At 44.5% G+C, this 13,262-nt stretch overlaps 1 protein-coding gene across 1 annotated transcript in view; it reads right to left on the bottom strand.

Moving 5' to 3' along the window:
• The window catches only part of CSMD2 (CUB and Sushi multiple domains 2), a 229,439-nt gene that overhangs the window by 126,255 nt on the left and 89,922 nt on the right, over nucleotides 1-13,262 (bottom strand). The window contains exons 7-9 of the mRNA XM_042885206.1: nucleotides 10,271-10,348; nucleotides 3,248-3,335; nucleotides 1,963-2,087 (exon numbers count right to left, since the gene is read on the bottom strand). Coding sequence (XP_042741140.1) covers nucleotides 1,963-2,087; nucleotides 3,248-3,335; nucleotides 10,271-10,348 — 291 coding nt within the window. The remainder of the gene's footprint in view (nucleotides 1-1,962; nucleotides 2,088-3,247; nucleotides 3,336-10,270; nucleotides 10,349-13,262) is intronic.

Genomic DNA, 13,262 nt, shown 5'->3' on the forward strand with positions numbered 1-13,262 from the left:
ACAATGAAAGCAACCACATGGAATATGCAGTTCCTTTTTCATGTTCCAGGAAAGTTACATTTCCTTTCCTCCTTGCAAGCCTAAAAAAAATCTTGCACATCAAAAATTCATTAGGTGAGGGCTGACTTCATTCTGATACAACTGCTGGCTCAAAGAACGATGATGGCAACTCAGCTTCACATCTCAAAAACATCTTAGGTAAAGTAAAAGCTGAAAAGTGCTTAAGGGGGAATTTTTTGCTTGTGGTGTTCCTTTGATGCAATATTTAATCAGAAAATGTGAAGAACAGCATCTTAGTTTTGTAACTGCATCTGCTGTTGTAATGGATCCTCAAAATTCATCTCTCAAGTTTCAAAGGAGTCATACTTGCAAATAAGGCATCCACAAGGCTTTTCCATCCCTAGACAACAGCGAATCATGGAGAATGTCCTGGTTGAATTGTTTGACCACATGGCAGATCTGCATTCTGCACGTGTGACCCAGCCCCTGGCGGCCATTACACCTACCCTGTCCTATCCTACAGAAAGTAGTTAAGCCCTCTTATTCCCATTTTAAGAGTGGGCAACAGGAGCACAAAAAAGATTAAGAGACGCTCCCTGGGACCCATAGGGAGCCTGCTGCAGATGGGGAAGCTGAAATGCAGCCTCCAAGCCAGTGGCAAGATGCTCCATTACCACGCATCAGAAGATGGCAGAGTCCAATGGATCTGAACTGGCTGATCAGGTGCCCTGCAAGCTGAAAGAAACCCATCACCCAGCAACAAAATGAAAACAGAAAAAGTGCTTTAGAACTGAAAGAAAAAGCAAGAGGGAAACTTTTTACGAAGAAAAGAAACAACCCAGAAGTTAGTGGTAGGAAAAAAATTAAGTTCATTCATAGAATCCTAATAACGCAGGCAAATCCTTTCTTATCTCTTGCGAGAGGACACCATAAATTTCCTTTATAGTGTCACATATTTATGCCAAATATCCTCTTACACTGATTCAATTTATTCTACGCTTGTTTCAAGAATTAGATGGGATTCCAAAGCCTTGAAAACCTCTGCAGATGAAATTAAAGAAAAAAGAGGTGAAAAAATACCAATTTATGACTTTAAGAGCTTTAGATGGATTTAGCTTCAAATATTACAAGTAGTTCATTATTAGCATTACAAACAGCACAATTATGCATGCCACTTTATATACAGAGAAAGGATAGAGTGAAAGAAAACAGAATGGCCAAGGGCAAAATGGACACCAGTTCTCATTTCTTCACTGAAACAAAGCTCCATTTGCTGATGGCTCTCGGTGAGGCCAGAAGGTGACCAGTTTGATGCTGGCTTCCAGACCTCCACCTCGTGTCCTCTCCTCCTTAAACGCTAAGGGGAAATATCGGGGGTGGAGCAAACAAAAAGGGGCAGAAAGCTAATGAGGCTCCACAGTTAAGAGAATTAGTTTTGTTAATTCCATTCTACTGGAAAAGTATGAGGTCCTGCTGCTGGCAAGACCAAACCCCCATTGCCAAGAGCACAAATGCTCACAGTGCAGTGCAGACCAAGCAGCAGCACAGAGCTGATGTCTGACAACAGCTTGAGAGCACTGAGGTTGCTCTCCTGGCTGCACCTCCTGTCTGAGTGAGGGTTTTGAAAACAGCATATAATGTTCAGCAAAGGTTTGAACTGTTCTAGGACTGCCTGACAACGTAATTGTCTTTGAAAGGGAAGGAAAGACTGAACCAAGCAGAAGCTAAACAACAGGGGTTGTACGAAGCTGCCTCTGAGAGGAACCAGAGATGGTCTTCCATAGGGCAGCCTCCAATTAAACACTGCTTTGAGAAGCAGAGCTCTAAGCCAAAAGGAAAAGGCAACAGGCAGCAACCAAGTGGGGACAAACTTAAGGACAGAATGGGTGATGCATGAACGTGACGTGCTGGGTTTTCTCATTAGTCCTCATCACTCAGTGAAAAACAACTTTGCCTTCTTACCTCTGCACACTGGCCTGTGGTCACTCCAGGCAACAATGATGTCGCTCACTCTCTTACAGGTGATGCTTTTGGATCCCTGTAAATCGTAGCCCTCGTTACAGGTGAACTGGATGCTGGAGCCTAACCTAGCAGACAGAACAGAGAGGAAAGTCAGCGATTGAGACGCCTCTGCAGCAACAGCTCTGTCTCTTGCTTTTTACTATCCAAATTGTGAACAGAGAGAGTTCACTGGCCCTCCAGGCAACAGTGGAAATGAATGAGGGGCCAGCTTTTCCTCATTCATTTCCTCGTGCTGGGCGCTGGCTGCCTGAGGTGGTGAGAGTCCAAGAACAGATTTGAGTCTTTCAATGCAACTTCAGTGGGAGTTTTGTTCAGTTCGGGAGCTCACACTCAGTCCCAGGAGATGACAATGCTCAGCGTTCTTATAAAGAACAAAATCTTTATCTACTACTGAAAGATTTGTTCTTTGTTCTATCGCTTTGGATTCGGATCTTTTGCTGCTTAAAGCAGTGCTGTATTATTCACTGAGGCGACACAATGCCAGTTTCACAGCAGCTGAGAATTTATCCTATGGCATTTAGGGACTCTATTGGGAATACCCTTTCCTCCACCTGCGTTCCCTCTCCTCCAATACGTTCTCTGGATTTCAGGAGAGTCTGATAGACGCAGGTTAAATTGAAAGACATTTTTAGTGAACAAAACAGCTATTGACAGCAAAATAAGATTAAATATTGATTCACCATTGCTAACAACAGGCTGATTCATTCCTACACGCTTTAAATGAACGCCAGCAACTACAAGGGAGTAACACCATTATTTTAAACATTATAAGAAAACAATTATCCAGCACCACATTTCCTTATTGACAAGGAGCTGTACCACTGCTTCAGGAAATCACCTGAAATCCTCTGGGCACAGGGTCGTGCTGGGACTTAGGCTAATTTAGAAGTGATGCTGTTGCTGTTTAAGATGGTTCCTTCTGTGCTTAACTGGAGAAGGGAGCAACAACAAACAGGGATGATAGCAGCAGGTCCAGTGCCCACTTTGTGGTATGAGGAATATTCTCAAAGAGATCATTACGGATCTCTGTAATAGATTACACACACATGCACATTCAGACACGCTCGTTCTTCTGCATCACCGGCTTCAGCAAGCTTTTCAGACACAGCACAATGATGTGTGCAGAGGGGCTCTGCAAACAGACTACATAATGCCAAGGATAACACACAATGCTTGTAACAAAAGCTTTGCAGCATGCATAAACACACACGTCAAAGGTTCTTACCTAAAATCGTTGCCTATTCTTTTGCCTCTCTCTGGAATCCCAGGGTCTGGACACATATTATGTCCCTGGGACACACCAACCTGAGTTACTACAAAGCAAAAACAGCACATACAGAGACAGAATAGCAAAAGAAACATTCTTTCATCAACTTATCTTGGTGGATGTGGAGAGAAAAATGGCAGCTGGTAGCTGGAAAACCTGAACACGTTCCATTTTGTTTAGAAAAAAACAGCTTTGGAAACAAGTTAAACTGGAATCATTTCAGCTCAGTTTAGACACCAAAGTGTTTTCTAGGAAGCGCCAGCTAGGAACATTGCTTTCCCTCTGTTCTGCTACAGAAGTACCTCTGAAGAGAGAGATTTTTCATTCTGCAAAATTGCACCAATTAAGCAGCCCATTTCCGAAGCCTGTGATTAGAACGGCCTGCCCTCCCCAACCCGAGCTGAGAACACAGCCAACCCAATGAGGAGGTGGGGTGTGATACCAGGGAGGAACAGGCAGAGAACGAGAGAGAGAGAGGAGAGGGAAATGTGAGTCTAGCATTCTAAAGCAAGTAAGTAGTTTGAACGTGAAAAACTGTATGGAGCAACCTTAACGTGACTGCCAACAAACATGGAATCAATGAAGTGGTGATCAGCATCGAGTAAACATCTGCCATCCTGATGCTCTGCCCCCCGTTTCCACCTTCCCCTTCAGCCTGACAAGTGGCACAGCTGAGCACTGTTTGGGATGGACAGAACCTGGGCGGCTCCTGTAAGCATGAAATGAGATCTGGCAATTTGTTGATTTCTATTCTGAATTCCAGCAACGACCAACGCATGGGGATGATTCAGGAGAAAGGGGCAACTTTGTCACAGCGCTGTCAAAGTTGATGCAGCTCAGTTTTCTCCTATCACTGAGGGAAGGATGAAAGGAAAACACACCACCTCTTGTCATCAGGGCTGAGGTGGTAAAGCATGAACCCGAAGTGAGAGCGTTCCCTTCTACTTCCACCCATCCCCTGATGAATGATCTTGGTGCACAGAGCTGCTCCTGAGAGATATGGAGGCTTGGGCATGAAGTATTACACGAACTGATAAACACATGGGGTGTCTACACAAACACAGGCTGCAGAGCATGAACACCCAAAAGGCAGGGCCATCAAAACATTATTCATTTGGTAACGACACCTCACTACAGCTGGAAGACATAAGGCTGTACCTAAAAGGATGGAGGGATCACTGCTTCCATCTGAGCACCTGCACCAGTGCTGGCTGAGTGCTGAAAGCATCACAGCTCATAACTGCTCCTCAGCCCAAGTGCTTCTTTCATCCCATCCCTCCCCTTCCTGCTGCCCCTTCCCCAGCACAGCACTGCCCAGCCCTGCCCCACTGCTTCGGCCTCCTCCTCCAGGCAGAGATACAGCTTGATGGCAAATCAGCCTCCTAAGAAACTGCTTTCCCCTTTTTGCATATTCATAACCTCACATTAAGCTCCATCACATGGACAAGCAGTGATGCTAGCGAGACACAAGCATTAAAGCAGCACACAGCATCTTCTGATGGCTGCGTTTTGTAGCTACAAAGCTTTGCTGCCACATTTCCCAGGCTGACGACTCCGAGTTGGAAGGAAGGAGCAGAGTTCTGTCCTGACAGAGTACTGCTGTGCCTGGCACTCTAGAAGCCACAACCAAACCACACTCCACGAGCAGCATCTCCAGCAGCCATCACAGCTGCATGAGAACTCAGTGGGTTTGTTCCACTGATTCTCCCTTCCCTGATACACACAAGAAATGGAACAGCTTTTAATCTGCTGCTAACTTTTTGCTAACTTGGCCGGTTTGCTTTAGAGCCTGAGCAGCTTACAACCGCTGTAAGAAGCTGGCTGTGCAACCCAGAATTTGCCTCATCACTGCAGGAGCTGCAGGCACATTTCAGTGCCAGCCAAAATAGTGGCACAGAAGACTGGCCCCACTGGGGGAACCCTCAGTAACCACCTGGAGACGCTGCCTGGAGTTTTGATCAGGCTGTTGAATACCATCTATGGAGCTAAACACTCCTCTGCCATGGAGCTCCCCAGGTGTGACACGTACCCGATGCTTCTGTTCTAACAAAGCAAATGGGAATTCAGAGCATGAAAAAGAGGGTGCAGCAAACGGCCTTGGTCAGAGCAAGGAATGAGGTCAGAATATCCTGGCACAACAGCTTCACTGCACAACACGTACATCACAAGTCTACATGGTATTTAAGAAAAAATGCTTCGATTTCTCATCTTATTTCTATACCTTCTCCAGGATAAAAGTGCACTAACCAAGGAGCTGAGCCTGCGATGCACACGTTTACCAACACAGCTTCCACATACGCCTGCATTGAAACATCCCTTCCTGCAGAGCACATCACCAGATTGCCTTTCCACATTCCATCCTCTCTCCCATGGTCAGAAGACTACCAGACAACATCAGTTACAATGTGTTGGTTATTCGGAGCTGCTGTCACGGCCATTTATTACGTCCCAAATCAGATGACAGCAAACCTGATGCATGGCTTTGGGAGCAGGCCAGGCTACAGATAACCAGCAGAACCCACAGGCACCAGAGGGCAAGTTGCAAATGACTGATCACACTTCTGAAGTCTAAAAGCAGTTCTTCTCTCATTACCTAGCACTTAATTAATACCATATAATATGTATACATAAACCAGTGAGCAGATTAGATACGAACAGAGTGAGGAGAAAGGAAAGGTATTTTCATAGCGTGGTAATTTGGACATTTTGCTTTGTCAACACAAAGAAAAGCAGAGGATGGATTAGATGGGCACTGAAACTTTTCTTCTTCTGTCTTCTAAACGCACACACGGCAATGTAACTTAACCAGAGTTGATAAACCACATTTGTTATGCTGAGAACACGCAGTGGGTGCTGCATTCATCTGCCTAAAGCTTGGACTGCTTCACACCAAGGCTGCAATGCTCCAAATTCTTCGTGGTTACAAAGACAACAATAAATCTTAAAAACTGGGGTGAAGTGCTGAAGTTCTGTGCTGGAGGCTCAAGGATTCCTTCTCCCAAAATAACACTTTTCCAGCCCCTCTGCCCTCCTATTTCTTAACAACCACTTTCCTCATTGTGTTTTCAGTAGCACCCAGTTATGATTGCTTTGTTTGTCCCAGGAATTTACTCCATCTGTTAAAAGAACTGAGAACCTTCCTTAGTTCTCTCTACTTCCCCACGTTAATAAAGTTCAGAGAGATTCCCAATGGACAGTTTTTTATTGAAGTTAGGAATGGTAAATATGAGCTACACGACAAAGATGGCCAAACGGTTTCCTTCAGTTTTGTTTTGCTTTTTACATAAACTCAGTATTTCTCAGCATGGAAAACACAGTCCAAGAAGATGAGCTGTTCTAACTGGTGTGAGGGGAATGGGAGCACTTCAGCAGTTACCAGTTAAAAATGTTCAGTCCATCTTTATGAGTGCTGTAAGGCTGATGGTGACTCCATGCAGCCATCCGACAAATGAGAGGTTACAGAGCCCAGCTTGGAGAGCAGAGCAGAGCTGTTGGTATCACACTGAGCCCAACAATGTGCTCAGGGCCCTTCCAGGCTACAAATCTCGACCTTAAGTGCTCCCATGTCTAGCTAGCACTCTGCAAGACTTGGGCTGAGAGAGCCTAACATTGGAAACGACTGCTTCCAGCTGGAATTTTTGTACTGTTATCATTTGGGGCATTCTGAACCCATACTTCACATCTTGTCGCTACCTACAAAGAGCTCCCAAGTATCTGAGAGTTCAAAATGTCACAGCCCTGCGGATTTTTAGACAGTTTGCAAAGCCTTTTTGCAGCACAGCCCCACTCACTGGGGAGTTCATTGCCTGCAGCTCACAGCCCCAGCAGCTGCTCTGCCCCACTGCTGCAGCGCAGCACAGACCCACACAGACACTCCTCACACCTGATGCACAAAGCAGGCTTGCTGCACTGCTGAACCCAGCAGCTCCCGTACATTTGGCTGAGACCAAATTGGATCAACCCTCCCAAACGACTTTGCATTTGCATAATTAGTACAAATTGATACAACTGAAGGTACGCAGAGCTTTCTCTGCTTCACGCAATCCCTTCCAGTGATGTCCAGCAGTGCATTTTCAGGTGTGCCTCATTCGAATGTCACAAAAGCAACTCTGATGCTGTTTTGTAACCAAGGTGCCACGTTTTTTCCACTGTATGAACATGGAATATACACATTTACACACTGCATGCAATACACTTTCTCACTGCTTCAGGAATACTGCAGATGCAAAAGGTGTGTCCCTCAGTTGCTACCAGAAGTAATCCTCTAAGCATAATCTCAAACTTTAAACTGTATTTTTCATAGCTTTTTCTCCAGAGCTGTATTATTTTCCCCTAAAAATGATTAAAGCAAGATGCCCAATTAATATTAGGGATCGTGAACAGTCTGAAGTACTTGATTTAAATTTCAAATAAACACGTTTGACTGCAACTGAACAAAATTAGCACGTCCCCCACCAAATTCCATGGCTTTTTTTTTAATAAATCCTTTTTCTGAAAGAGTACAAACAAGTGTGATATGAATACATTCTGCCTCATTCGGACACGTGAAACGGGCTTTAATCTGGCAAGTAACCACAGCATCCATGCAGCAGAACTGAAATCCTCTGAAAGAACCTGCAGGGCTGCGAGCGTGGAGCTGCAAGCTGCCTTATGAGAGAACAGAGGCCTCAAAGAAGGAGCTGCACTACCCAAAGGAGAGGGGCAAAGACCACCAGAAACCACGGCTGGCAGGAAAGGGTTTGGAAATAAAGCACGGCACAGCTCTCTTTTTCACCACATTTCTAAATTTCTGATAGCTGAGCGAGATGAAATGACAAGAGCAATAGTATCCAATCCAGAGACCTTTAATCAGCCTGTCCCACCTGCACGGTCATCTGTGATGCACAGCTCGCAAGCTCATGAAAGTTTCAGAGAAGAGCGGGCACAGCCAGCCAAGCAAATCAGAAGAGCAAGGGAAAAAGAAGATAACACTTAAGGCTCCATTTTCTGAAAATAAACCATTTTCTGGAGATACCTCCTATGGAGTCAGCGTTTCTGAAGCTGAAAATTCACTGTAACAGGAGTGTGACAGCAGAAGGCTGTGCAGGATGGAGGTTAATTGGGGTTTACAATCCAGACGTTGCTGAGCACAGTGTACAGGGAAGGAGCTGAAGGCAGGAGGGTTGTGGCAAACCCCACGCTGGTGACAGAAAGGGATTTGGGCCACAGTTCCTCCACCATCAATACTACTACAGCTCAATAACTTTCAGGCTAAGCTGCCTTCCTGCACCAGGTTTTGCCTTATCAAATATGACATGATTAGTGCTACACAAGATGCTGAACTGGCGGCATTCAAGGCTGCAGTCTGGTCTGCACTGGGCGAGGACAGGCTGGGCAGAGGCACCAGCAACTTCCAGCAACTTCATCCTCAAAAGTGGAGCCCGACTACAACACAGCACGACACCCTGAAGATACAGTGCACTGATGAGCTGAAAACAAACTGCCATTTTCCACCTGGGGAAGAATCCCTGCACACATCTCAACATCCCACACGGCATCAATCCCACTGCAAACACAACCTTCCATCTTACGGAGCTCCAGCGCTCACTCAAACAGAGGCAGGGCTATTTTCTATCGTAGCCTCACTCTCCATTAAGTGCTGAAATATTTATCACACCTTAAAATGACAGTTAAATTATACTTGACAAGAACATTTCATAGAGTCATGGAATGGCCTGGGTTGAAAAGGATCACAACGATCATCTATTTCAACCCCTCTGCTATGTGCAGGGTCACCAACCACCAGACCAAGCTGCCCAGAGCCACATCCAGCCTGGATTTCATAGAACCCAGAGCATCCTGGATTCAGAGCCTTTCTTACAACTGAGTTTTACCTGAACGTGCCCCAGCATTTTGTACTCTGCAGATCTTGGTTAATTTACATCCTGCTACTTCGTTACCTTGTTGGACTTTTCTCCTGAATGACTAAAAGCTACAAGCACTCATGTGAACCTGAAAGTGAGCCTTTTTCATTGAGTGATGTTTTAAATTCAGTTCATCCATTTTTCTTAACTGAATTCTGCAACTGAAATTCAGGCGAGCAGAATGTCCAAACAGCTCCTCTTTGATGATGAGCGCAATGGGCTATGCAGAAAACGAACAAGTACAACCTCTCCTCTAAAAACCATCTTAAGAAAGTCTGCGTTCTGATCCTACTTAAATCCCCGTGAAATATTCCGTGCAGGTAATTCAGATCCCTCATGTTTAATCTCAGAGCCCCCTCAGGAGCGCAGCCATCTGTTCAGCCACGTGCGGAAGGAAAAGATGAGCGTCGCTTCTGATCTGAAAAGGACCTCGTGTGAAGATGAACGGATCTAATGGGCTCTCCTACAGCCGGAGGAAAACGCACCGGTGACAACGTGACACTGCGAGCATCTCCCTAACAGACACCAAACATCAGACATGCTCAACGTGAGAAACTCATACAGAGATCATAGAAGTCAGTGCTATAAGCTTTTGCACACTGAAGGGGCGTGATTTTTCTGCAGGAGATGAATAATTAAATAAAATGCAAAGAGGGAAACAAAGACCGCTATTGCTTCTGTAGATTTTCCACCAGGTTTGTTTGTTTTGTGGTTCCTTATCCCTATCCCTGGTTTTACGATAGCAACATCACTTCACATTTCCAAATTGTTTACATTTTGACACTTTCCACACTGAAAGAAGACAGAAGCAACGAACCCCGGTCTGTCACTGAATAGGAAGCATACAGTATATATTAAATGCACACACACCAATCCCCTGCACACCCACTTCGAGGGGTTAGTACATGCTTGTGAATAGAGCACTGGGAGGGAGTGATGCAGTAATGCAAAGGGAAGAAAGGGTAAAGCATTAAAACTTTTAAGAGTGACAAAGTTTTAGAGATTATTGGAAAGTCAAATGGAATGTTCAAGGAGACCATTTTACAAAGAGAGCATATGGAGGAGTCAGAACACTTACACACTGATGTCTTCTGGTTACTGTTCTTGCTTGGCATTAGCTTCACCCCTCTGGATTTCAGTTCCATTTGCTTTTTGACTACAGAGACAGAATTAAAACACAAAGAAAGAAAATTTTTAGATAACCGTTGGTGATGATGTAAAATGAGAATGCAGCACAACAGTTAGACATGATAGTTCCCAGATGTTTGAACACTCTTCCTAACCCCTCAAACCCATCAGCTCCCCCCATTCATTTACCCTTGTTAGATCTACTGCTGTCTTTGAAGAACTGAGCCAAGTTGACCCAGTCTGAATATAAAAGCTGGGCATACAATCCTCAGCACTCTGTAGCCACGCAATGCTGCTTAACGTTCTACAAATGGGAAACAGACTGAAGGAAAGCTCCAGGAAACTGCAGGGATCTCAAAATGCGGAGTTAAGCTTCGACTTTGATCAGTCCACTGCCAAAAGAATCCCACGTAATACAAAGATGGCCAATGAAGCTCAGCAACTATTTGTCCCTATTATCTGGACTTGGCCAAACTGAGGCTCTCTCTGCACAGAGGGCTCTGCACAAACCCCACACCACCAAATCCATCTGACTACTGGCAGACACACAACAGCTTCCTGCAGCACAGAGAGGTTTTGCAGTAACACAGCAAATTTTTACTGCACGTTTGAAGTTAATGTGGTTAAAGGAAGCACGATGGCCATATTGCTTTATGGGATCCTTTTTCTGATGAGCCAGTTCTTATCTATGGAGAAAAGCAGTCCGTCTTTCACTTCAAACTGTTCTTTTCTTGTTCTTTATCTCATCATACTTTCATCTCTAAATTAGCACATTCCAAAGACAAAGTTGTCAAGAAAAATTACCAATAGAACTAACAAGGTTTTTTTAATCATGCTTTTTCAGCTTGAAGGAAAAAAAAAGCTAATAACATCTGTTTGCAGGAGCTTCAGACAGGGAGATGTCAAGCATCATTCCTTGAAGCTCACCCAAGGTAGTGCTGCTCTGAGCTCACTGCTGTAGCATGCAGCTTTTTGTTCATCATTTGGTACAGCTTTTTGCTTTCTCCTTAAATAAAGCATAACTTCAAACTGAGGGCTGAATTACCTCAAAAAACTTTCATGCAGAAAAGCTGACGTTGCCTGGTTTGAGCATCTTTAATCTGCTGGGGGTTTGTTGCCTTTTTTTTTCTTTTTTTTTAAATTAAGAAGGACAAATAATTAACAGTATGCCAATTCCAAAGCAAATGTAAGACGTGCCTGCTTCCTTCTGACTGTAATCCATCTGCAAACGCTCTAAGGGAAAGGCAGCAGGTCTCAGAATGCCCAACAGCACTGCTTTCCTCCAGGTGGCATTATGGTAATTCTGGGACATTTGCAGCCTGATCTCAAGGCTTTCAATACAACACTGTGTCAGGGATGTAAAAAAGAGAATGAGGCCACAAAAGCTGAAATTTCAGGGGAAGCCTGGAACATAGGTTGTGCCTATGCTGCCTCTGCTACAACTAACCCTCCCAGTCAATAGATACAGCCAAGTTCCTGGGGTTAAATGCGGGCTATCACAGGATGCACAATGCTCAATGTGGTTTTGCAGTATCAACTCACTGCTCTGTAAAGTGCTTCAGAGCAACATCACCAAACCCCAGCTTACGGCATGGAGAACGCACAGCCTGCATGCAGCTGGGCCTGGCGTATGACTGGGAATCCTTAGGAGGATATATTCAGTAATAAAAGGTTTAACTGCATTCATTGCCTGCCTTCCAGAATATGCTCCACTCCAAATCTGCGACCAACAGAAAATTCAGCTCAAAACCAACCCAACAGCAACAAAAACAGCAGAAAACAGAGAGACACTGCAAGGGACCGGTCCTAAAACACACAGAACTGCACTGCCCATCAGCATGTCCCATGTATTACCATAAATGCACTCCCTCCCTTTCACCAATAATTGGTACAGATCACTGCATTCTCTCCCTCCTTAATCCCCCATTTTGTTCCAAGGAGATGAAATGATGAAGTCAAGTTTTACAAACGACTTACTTTCGATTAGAGCAACTCAGAACACATTATCACTGTTCTTCATACAAAAAAGGAACAATTCCCCTTAGCTATTCCCTCAAAAATCTAGTGTATGAAAATTTATATTGTTTACAAATCTGACTGCAGAACAGCACCACAAAGGCCTGTGTCAGGCTAATTGGATGAACAAAGTTACTCTGTCTTCTGGAGGGGTTTGCTGCTCACACGTTCCTAATAGATCTAATGGAAAGCTCAGCATCCTGTCAGATTTAAAAGATGACATTACAAAGCTTTTCCAGTGAGGAGGCATTCTGGGATGTCTTTTCTAACATGCTTCATGTTGTTCTAAATGAGAATTTAAGGAGACATTTATTTATTTTTAATTTGAAAAATAACACATTTCAGCAAAAATCTGTTCCAACAACCTCTGCTCCCCTTGCTGGCAGATTTGCTGGGAGATTGCTATTAAATATTGGCTTGCCTGGATCGGTTTTCTGCTTTATTTTTCCCCTGCTGAGGTGCTCCAGTATCACCTGTGACATCAGCACAGGTTCCTTATGGGGATTCTCACCCAAGCTGGAGGTGAGGAGAAAACACCTTCCTGCAAAGTGAAACACCCCACGTGGCCGTGCAAGCTGCTGGCAAAACAGCCCCCTTACCTCTGTGCCTCCCCTTTGCTGCTCTGAGAAACTCTTATTTAGGAATTGGAGCCTGTAACAAACATCACAGTTTTCCTCTTTTTTCCTATTTTACCAGTATGGCCCAAAGGACTGAACAGGTTGCACAGCACACACCATATCCCTCTGCACCCTTTGCAGACCTGCCAGAAATTAAGCATGTATAGATGTACATATGCTTAAAAGCCATTTAGGTGGTGCAATATGTGCAAAAGAGTTCATGAGAGCATTATTAAAGATGACAGGTCTGCGAGTATTTTGCATTTTGCTGTGTTGCAACTCACCCACATTTATCTTTCTACCTGAGTG

The sequence above is a fragment of the Lagopus leucura genome, unplaced genomic scaffold, assembly GCF_019238085.1.
Source record: "Lagopus leucura isolate 7727_CA_CO unplaced genomic scaffold, USGS_WTPT01 Super-Scaffold_100048, whole genome shotgun sequence".
Lineage (NCBI taxonomy): Eukaryota > Metazoa > Chordata > Aves > Galliformes > Phasianidae > Lagopus > Lagopus leucura.